At 43.4% G+C, this 9,920-nt stretch overlaps 1 protein-coding gene across 1 annotated transcript; it reads right to left on the minus strand.

Annotated features, from left to right (window-relative positions):
- Positions 1-321: 321 nt before the first annotated feature.
- LOC310771593 (uncharacterized protein) lies at positions 322-7,906 on the minus strand. The gene is made up of 6 exons (XM_083664172.1): positions 7,882-7,906; positions 6,505-6,585; positions 4,117-4,232; positions 878-947; positions 662-734; positions 322-457 (listed from the first exon to the last, which is right to left on the minus strand). The coding sequence occupies exons 2-6, from the start codon at positions 6,541-6,543 to the stop codon at positions 384-386; spliced, it is 372 nt and encodes a 123-aa protein (XP_083520298.1). The 5' UTR covers positions 6,544-6,585; positions 7,882-7,906; the 3' UTR covers positions 322-383.
- Between the last annotated feature and the right edge of the window lie 2,014 nt (positions 7,907-9,920).

Below are 9,920 nucleotides of genomic sequence, written 5' to 3' on the forward strand. Positions count from 1 at the left end.
GGATTATAAAGCAATAGCATTTCAAATGCTAGGTTGGAAAAGAGCTATTGAACACTGCAAAAGCCTTTTAAACAAACATGCTGGGATACGTAAGTGTAATGCACAAACTAATTTAGTTAACTCACTTAACATTGTGTGTGAAAATACAAAGATTACAATGCATGCGGTTTACCATTTTTGAAAGGAGCAACATCCGGTTCACGACGTACATCCTGGGTTTTGAGATTCTTCTCTATGCTCCTTGATGACGTCCTCCACAGGGGCTCCATTTTGGAAGCATCTGGCTTTCCAGCGACTTTCCTGACTGACCCAGGTTTGGGTGTGCAGACCCTTGAGGCTGGCGTTTGAGGCACGCTGACAGAAGCCTTCTGTAGAGTCTCCACCTAAATGTTTTCCTCCAGGCAGTGCTGGATGTTGTCATTGTTGCATAGTTGCATTGTTCCATCTTCCAAATGGTCTAGAAACAAGCAAGAACAAAAGATTTATTTTAGATCAAAGACAGTCATTTTAATACAACTGAACTCCACAACAAAAACAGACGGGTAGCCTAGATATCTTGGCAAATAAAATAATTCTGATTCTGATGATATTTTTTAGTCTTACAAGTCTAACCACTGACTGAAAACAACCCCCCCCCCCCACCAATCACAAATAGACTCACCTGTGGACACTTCAGATATCCTCTTTTCTCCCACCTCAGCAGCAGTGGTGTCGCTCACTTGATCTTGCAGAACCTAGGTGTCAGCACATTGTGATTAGCACACACTAATGATGCACATGTATACACAATCTGATTGATCAGGGTTGTAGGGCATATCCAAGGTGCAGAGCAGTACACAATGCTTTATAGATCGATTGATAATAACAAATGAATTACTTTGAATGTCTCAGTTTTGCCGGCTACTGAAGGCGTCTTCTTTGGTGTGGGTGCTGGAGGGCCCTCAAACCTGAAATGGCAATGAATAACAAAATGTTAATGGTCTCATTCACATTTAGTGTTCAAATGTGTTCTGTATCTGGATACGCTATCGGGATAATGATATCGCATATTATCCGATCACTTGCTTTGCATTTACACCTGGTATTTAGATGTGTTCTTCATGTCTGGATGCGGTCCACATTGTGATCTTATCTGATTGTGTGCGCACTGTGCAAAGCAGGCAAATAGCTGGAGAGGTGGAATTATGGACAAAACCAAACATGGCAGGTGTAAAATTGCCCTCAAGATTTTGATACTTTTATTTTCATGAAATGCTTTTAATGTCCACCTCTGACACACATTTCTTTCGACAGTGGGGGACAAAAGTTGCCCCCACATTTTTTTTTAATGTCCTCCACTGCATTTAAGGCAGAGACAACGATTTCATGGGAGGCAACAGAAATCATGCTTGCAGCTACTGTGAATGCTACTTCAGTGTTTCCCACAGGATTTTGAGCTGTTGTGGTGGGTGGCAGGCAAATGTATGTTTCTCCATATTTTGCACGATGGAGAAGACAACAGAATAACGTTTCATTTAGACCAAAAAATAAATAAAATGTATAATTTTTATTTTTGACCAGAGTGAAATGTTATATGGTCTCTGATTCTAAATATAGCTGAATTGCTTGGTTTGACCAAGTAAAACATTTTTTTACAAGAATTTTACGAAATGTAGATGGGGAAAATGAATGGCGGATGAAATCCCTTGGTTCGTATACGCCTGAAGAGGGAGTGACTTTGGCTCTCTATTTAGATGGCATCATTGCATGTTCACTCCAGTCTTCTAAAAGAGAGAACGTTTCATATTTGGTGAAGGGCTGCTCAGATCTTTACAGTGAATGTGCTATGGTTGTTAAAAGTTAAAATACTTTAAAATGCTCAGTGCAATGCATGGAGTAGTTGCATCACCCGTGGGCCAGGCAGTCAAAGCGAGCATTAGGCAGACTTGCTTTGATGTGTAACGAACAGTGTCTGGCTGATAGCGATGTTTAACCTGGTTACACACTAGGGATGTTCATCAATTATCGAAAATCGATAATTGATCGTTAAGGAATTGATTCGATCATGTGGAATTTTGATCGATTATTATTATTATTTTTTACTAGGACTAGGTTTGGGTGGAATTCGTTCCTCCTCGCCCCACTCCATTGCACAGCCGACTAACGTGAGGTGGAGCTTCATATAGTCTCTATTTTTCTGGCTGGGCACGGGCCTTTGTGCCAACAAAACTGTTTTAAACATGGGGAATTCACACTGGCATGCGCCGGGACATAAACAAACGCACCCAGCGGTCTGCAGACCTGTGTTTCCATTACAGTTTTTCGCAAAATAATTGCGATATTTCTACAACTTCGACAATGTGCAATTGCGACTTGTAGGCGTTTCCATTGAAGTTGAGTTGAACGCAATTCCCCGTTGCAGCAGCTGCCACAGTGATCACGCACGGGGATCTGCCCCAAATCCCGTCCCCTGCATGCTCAAATCCAACCAATGGTCAATGCAAAACACCACATGAAGTTACAACGCATATAAACGAGCCTGATTATCAATTCAAAAGAAAATGAGTGTCAACATATTGCTGGCTGCAGTGAATGCAGTGAGCGCGAGAGGCAGAGGAAAAAAGGTAGCCTACAACTGCGCGCACACAGACAGGCAGCCTGTCACCATGGACCGTTTCTGTCATTAAACATGATCTATTTTCCCCAGCTCCGCTTTTGCACAACACTCGTCTTTCTGCTAGGTAGCGTTGCTTAAAAGTTTTCCACTTGCTGCGGAGGTTTTGCCACGGTTTATCGAACCTTTTCTCCCTCATTTCCTTTCATTTTCCGCTCCGTTTCCAAAGGAGAAGATGGGTCACATGACATGCAAATGCGAAAAATCTGTTTCCATTACACTTTTGCGATAAACTGCTATATCGACACGTCTGAAAAACCACCTCATGAGAGCGCAAAAACTTTTTGCGATATTTGGGAGGTTTTTCGAAATTTACGTGTTTCCATTACCCACTTTCTATTGCGATATTTAGATTTTGCGCATTTCTGAAAGTAATGGAAACACGACTAGTGAGGCTCAGGCCTGTTGATTTGACTCTTGTGCTGTCAGCTAAGCTGGAAGACGCCGATTGCCTTACATCATGTAACCTGACATGTAACATGTTTGTTTACCTGGCCACAGTGCTAGTGTCTGATATTCTTACTACACAGCAGCATCGCCATTATAGCTGGCCGAGAACACGCAACGTTATTACCAGACCAGAGTAAAATATATATATATATATATATATATATATTATTACTACGCTATCGATAATTGATCGTTCATTTTCCTGATTTTCGATTATGGAAATTGTTCAAAATTAACATCCCTATTACACACGCAGTCAAAGCAGTCTGACGACCGCTGTCGACGCGCCGAGGTGTATGAGAGCAGACACTCTTCTCGCTGTGATGTGATTTCCTGGTTGCAGACTTTCCGAGTAGACGCGGCCGCCTCCCCCACGTGCATCTCAATGAATGACGATGCATTTAATCAATCAAATGTCTTGAAAACGACATTCTACTCTGCCTCTGATTGGCCCTGATATCACTCAATCACTCCGCTGTCCTGTGTGTGTGTGAGAGAGAGAGAGAGAGAGAGAGAGAGAGAGAGAGAGAGGACCAATGTGGAGTTTTGCGAGGGGGAAATGATTTGGCACTCATTGGTGCATTTCGGCACTGCGCCATAAATGTGTCAAGTATGGGAAACACTGTACTTCAGTGACTCCTTCACTATAGATAGAGTCGGTCTGTGTGGGAACGCCCACAAATTGTTACTACGGCTGGTGCCCGAGTGGGGTAAAACCCCCCATCTATCTCAATGGGCTGACTCACCAAAGGATGGTGCTGCAGCTCTACACTACAGGATTGGGGAATCTAGAGCAGGTACATAGACGTCCGTTCAGCCAAGCTACCCCAGTAATATTGTGTATAAATGGGTTGTAACATTTCCAACTTCCAAAAGTACAGGCAGTTCAGGAACATATTACTATTGAGAAGGCAAAACTGATGTGAGTAAAGTAACTTTGTGGTGAAGAGAATTGATGTCAATGGTGAGAGGAACTGTGAAACTTCTGTTTGTACCCATTGAGCAAAACTAACCTGAAAGAACGATAAATGACAGTGATCACATCTCCATGCTTCAAACATTCAGACTGCTCCAAATCCTCTCCGTTGACACGGGTTGGATGCTCTGTGCTCAAATTCGTTAGAATGACCTGGGGGGGAAACAGAAATGAAAGAGTTATCTCAAATACACATATGCTGTGTTCATTTAGCTTGAAAAAGGAGAATACCGGTGTGATTTAGAGTTAAAGTCTATTTATTCATTTTGCAATGCATGCCCTATGCAAGTAGATTTACCACTTTTCATGTTTAAGATACATAGTGTTGTCAGAGCTAGCTTCAAAGTAACTTAATGTTTAAAATGCATTGTGTTGTCAGAGCTAGCACCAATGCAGCACTGATATGAAAAGTCTCAACTCTGTCAAAATGAAATAACAATAAAACAGAAATTTTGACAAAATAATAATAATACATTTAAATAAATTAATGTCTCACATTTGCTATGACAGATCTAGCTTGGGCATTTCTCAAGTCTGTGGAATTTGTTTTTCACACTGCAAAAATGAACGGCATGGCTTCTTCTGAATTGAGGAAAACCCTGTTGTGCTTAGAAAACTATAGCATATGATGGATGTTGCAGTTGAGTAAACGGGGTAGTTGGATTCAGAAATCAGGGAAAGGGTATACTTAAGCCCAAAAAAGTTTGAGAACCACTGAACTAGAACCAATAGCTTCAATCATTGACATCACGTGGAAGATTTATAATCTCAAATTAGAATCACAATACTTTTCTATCCAGGTTCAGTCTCCCCAGGCCTATAGCCGCTACATTTTTACATTAATTTACATTTACTTGAATTTTGTTATGGGTAGATTTATACATAATTGCAAATTCTACATTGATTTTTTTTTGGGGGGATTCTAGAAATGGTCTGGCTATAGTGTTGTAGTGAGTGAATTTTTACAGCAACTGTAATGCAGCTTTATATAAGGACATTTGGTGCCAGACTTTCATCAATAAATGTATGTTTTCTTTAAAAAATAAATAAATAAATCAGTAAATTGAATTTGTAAACCTGAACCCATGATTTCAAAGTGGTGTATTTTTATTGAGTGTAACTTCTTATCAATATACATTCTTTGACCCTGTTCACAGAATGGTAAATGGCCTGCATTTATATAGCGCTTTTATCCAAAGCGCTTTACAATCAGTAGGTTGTAAACCAGCTCAGTGGCCTTGTGGTCTGAGTGTCCGCCCTGAGACTGGGAGGTCGTGAGTTCGATCCCCGGCCGAGTCATACCAAAGACTATAAAAATGGGACCCATTTGCCTCCCTGCTTGGCACTCCGCATCAAAGGGTTGGAATTGGGGGGTTAAATCACCATGTGATTCCCGAGCGCCGCTCACCGCTCCTCCAGGGGATGGGTCAAATGCGGAGAACAAATTTCACACATTGTGTGACAATCAGTGGGACTTTACCTTTACAGGTACATTCACCCATTCACACACCGATGGTGGCAGGGTGCTGGCACACCATCAGGAGCAATGTGGGATTCAGTATCTTGCCCAAGGACACTTCGACATGCAGACTGGAGGAGGTGGGAATCGAACCACCTACCTCTTTTATCCAAAGCGATTAGTGGACGAGCCACGCTATACCTCCTGAGAAGTAGAGAGCTGTTTCCCTGTCAGAGCTACTCTGCTGTTCCTAACTGGGAGTGTGCTGGGTGCATTCTACTGCAGGTACTGGGTAGGCCACACTGACTAACTCATAAAACCCCACATCCCCCCAAAAATCACAACTATCCCTTTAACTGTGCCGAATGTGTGCAGGCGCATGATCTGATTTCACCAAGTAACAGTTGTTCCTGGACCAACATTTCTTCCTAGTATGGGCTGGGGAAACCCCGCCCCAAACTCATTTGATTGGTCGCCACAATTGCTCCTTAAAACGTGAGTCAAGGAAAAAATGTGGTTAAGATTAGGGTTAGGGTGTGGAAAAAGTGCAGCTGTCAGCGAGCTCGGTCCTATGGCTAAATGGATAATCTAATCTGAGAACTGGGGTTCGGCTCCCGGTCGAACCACACACATTTGTATAAAACATTAGGTTTAGGCAAGTACAACAATGTGGTTGGGGTTAGGGTTTGGGTCTGGTTGGATAAGAAAACCCTAATCTTAAACCACATCTTTTTTACTTGCCACATGTTTTCAGGAAGAAGCAATTGTGGCGACCAATGAAATTAGTTTGGGGGCGGGGTTTTCCCGGTCCATACTAGGAAGAAATGTTGGTCCAGGAACAACTGTTACTTGGTGAAATCAGTTGGTGCATGTGCAGACACAACCAGGAAGAACACAGCCGGTATTATCCTTTAAACATGTCTCCTGTGGCAGGTTCATGTCAGTGAGTGTTCAATATGTAGTTACCTCTTTATTTTCATTGAGTTCAATTCTGCAATGCTCCATGGAGACTTGAGGATTGTGAAGGCAAATATCACAATCAGGTGTCTATGAGATCAGAGAGAAGCAAGTTGTCAGTGCAACAAACAAACTTAGAAGAATTGTTCATCACATCTGATCAAAAGACAAGCTCATTTTCTACAACCAGAGAAACAGTACTGTAATTCTATGCCATGTGATTTATGTTGGTACTGTGTGTAAGAACAGGAACAAAATGTGTTTCAGATGTTTTTGTCAAAAGAGTAGTGACTTCTTCATTGACAGTGCACGTCGGCGTCTGCTCTAGCCCCATAACGTGACCCTACTAACCTACTGTACTCCGATATTCTCGTACAGCAGTCAGGGTCACACAGCGTTCGATTCGTCAATGAGTGGGAGACGCTGTTCAAAATGCTCTCGTACCCGTATCCGACGTCCGATTGCAGAACCGAAGACATGATAGTCCCCCTACTGAAGCCAGTAATTTGGGTGAGCCGGTGTCATGCCGAGTTTTGCACCCCCGCCGAGAATTGCATCCCCACCTTCCGGGAGCATATTGTAATGATTTATACGGAAACTTAACTGTTTAAAAATGATATAATTGACTGGGTAGACGTGATCTCCAAGCCAGGGGGTCTGTCCTGGCTCATGGATACCGACTTTGATGTATTAGATCCGCGTGGAGGTGACTTCCATGCTTGGGGCTCTCTTCTGGCTCATGGAAGCCGACTTTGGTGCTTAAAATCCGGGTACAGAGGACCTCGAGACCTGGGGATCTCTCCTGGCTTTATGGAGGGGGGTGCACATCTCGGCAGTTTGTACCTGCCGAGATTTGCATCCCTGTTTTTAAGTTAAAACTAGTCTGGGCACCTTCCACCCCGCTTTTTGTCATGGGGGCGTAAACCCCGGACCCAGAATTAACACCGGATGGCAATGCGCCTAACAACGTCTTTGTTGCCGTTAGCTTGACAACGCTGCCATCCGGTCTAGGGCGGGCTCTAGGCGGGAACCAGTAGGGTGACAAAATCAATTGTGGGCGGGAGCCAGGCTCTTTCTCGCCGAGAAGAGCCTGGTGACGCGAGGTTAAGTTAAAACCATTGACAGTACAGTCCCAAAATATGGTGGGGGTGCAATTCTCGGCGGGGGTGCAAAACTCGCCATGACACCGGAACAACTGGCGACCGTCAGCCAAATGCGTCTGTGGTTTCCACAGCTACGCCAGCTGTTGAAAGGACGCAACAGAATACGTAGCTGTCCTTGTGAATGCCTCCGTTTCGTTCCCCAAATAACATATCAAAACATACCTGTCTGAATGAGTTGTCTCATGAGACCTGAGGAACCGTGTCACGCAGGCTAAACACTCACCTCTCCACCAGCATCCACCCACCCGCACGCTCTCAGCGGACTCACGTTCTATCTCTCTACACACATACCTCCAAAATAGCTTCCCTCCCCTCAACCAATCCCCGAAGAGAATACCACCCCCACCTGTCTCTCTGGTGCGTTCATGTGCCGTAGGAAACTAGCAATCTAGCACACAACATAAACCCCGTAATACAACACAATCCCACATTTACCCCAAAACCCACATCGCTACAATATATAAAATAATAATTAATTACTGGGTCCCTGATGCTGTGACATCCTGTATGGTAAGCCAACTTCTGGATATGTAGTCTGGTTATTCTGAAAATATTTACTAAATCCAGTAGCCTAAATCATGTAGTATCATACATTTACTGTGTTGGTGGCGGTAATGCACCAATTCGTTGTTTGCCAACCGCCAATAATAAAACTTAAGAAGAAGAAGAGGGGAAGTGACGTTTCAATCAAATCATATTCAAATGACCAATCCGGCAGGGACTATCCTAACGGTCTTCAAATCACCACCCTCTTTGAAGGATTGTTCCGCTAAATCCGTAAACAAAATAGTCCCTCCTTGACATGCGTTATGTGAATCGGAGGAGGGCCACACATATCTCCAAAAACAGTTGAATACAAAACCATGCCTATTGTACCTCAAAGCGTACAATAATTTGGTTTGGTAACAGTTTGATTTCCGCATGTGTTTTGGCGGAGGGATCTAACCGTATGCTTGCTAAATATAGGCGGCAGCTCCGCTCCAAGTAGTCATTGCTGATCTAGACGAGAAGCAGGGCAGTTCGGTGTTAGCGACTACAGTAGCCTACATTTTGTTTCTGCTGATCGGAATATCGCAGTTTGTGTTTGTGGATTCCAGAAATCGGCGTGACTGAACGGTTTTGCAGGTAAGGTCATGTTATATGCTAGCTAGCTCATCTATGAGCGATATTTCCCCCTGGTGTTGATGAGAGTTCGCACCTGCCGTGGGTTGCACCGTCCAGCTGTGCATCCATTGAAACCTATGGTTGAAACGTAACCTAGTTTGAGCGTGAAGTCTCACTAAGTCCGAGTTTACGCAATACTAAAATATTCGGGTTGCACCAAGTGAAATAGTTACAAGTAGGCATAAGTTAGAACTTAAATTGTACACCTACGTGTAAAGTCCTCCATAATGTAGGTAGTAATTAGCACAGCTGTTCTGATCAGTTATTACACCCTTTGATATTTATGACTCAGGCTTTTGTTTTCCACAAACTGCCTCGCTGCATACATTTTAAAATAAAATAACGGCAACAATTTAGCGAGGCAGGATGGTCGTAAATTAGCCTACAACGAGAAAGGAGTGGAGTGCCAATATGTGTTGATGTTGAATCATTTGAAGAAGTGGAAGGTGTATTTGAGGCGAAAATAATGAGTCTGTTTAGAGTTGGTGTAAGAGGAGAGTACTTCAGTGTGTTTGTGTTTTGAAGGAGAAATCCCTGATCGAGTGTTTTTGGATAGTGTCAGCTACAGTGTAGGCTATAGGAAGAGGGACTATGAGAGGGCTCCTCTCAGGTGTTGTTCTTGTCAGGAGGACGGTCATGTTGCTGCAGTGTGCAGAGGAGAAAGGACATGTGGACGGTGTGGTGGACACGTGCAGGAGTGAGACATGTAAACATGAAGTCAAATGTCTGCACTGTGTGAGGGGAGTCACAACACAGGATCAGCTCAGTGTCCACGTAGAGTTAAAGGAACACTCTTTAACTCTAAAAACGCTTGTCGTTTTCCTTTGCTTATGGTCCATTGTGGATATTGGCAGAGTTTGAGTGCGTTCTGAAGATGTTTTTCCTCCTCCTGTCTGTCCTTCTCATCTGTGATGATGCTGGCCCGGTTGTACAGTGTTCTGACGACTGAGAGTTTGTGTGCTGTGTGGTGTTCTGATGTCTTTATCTTTATTGTTTATTTGAGCAGGGACAGTACACAATAAATATATTGCACCAGAAGTGGCTAAAAGCTCATTTGCATCTGTAGACCCTGGGTGCACAGAGTCCTGTGAGCACACA

Source organism: Poromitra crassiceps (genome assembly GCF_964638095.1).
Source record: "Poromitra crassiceps genome assembly, contig: HAP1_SCAFFOLD_851, whole genome shotgun sequence".
NCBI classification, from domain to species: domain Eukaryota; kingdom Metazoa; phylum Chordata; class Actinopteri; order Beryciformes; family Melamphaidae; genus Poromitra; species Poromitra crassiceps.

Coding starts and splice junctions, on each gene's coding strand:
- LOC310771593 (XM_083664172.1), bottom strand. CDS start 6,543: ATGGAGCATTGCAGAATTGAACTCAATGAAAATAAAGAG. Junction 948..4,116: donor GTCATTTATCGTTCTTTCAG/GTTAGTTTTGCT, acceptor TTGCCATTTCAG/GTTTGAGGGCCCTCCAGCAC. Junction 735..877: donor GCAAAACTGAGACATTCAAA/GTAATTCATTTG, acceptor GCTGACACCTAG/GTTCTGCAAGATCAAGTGAG.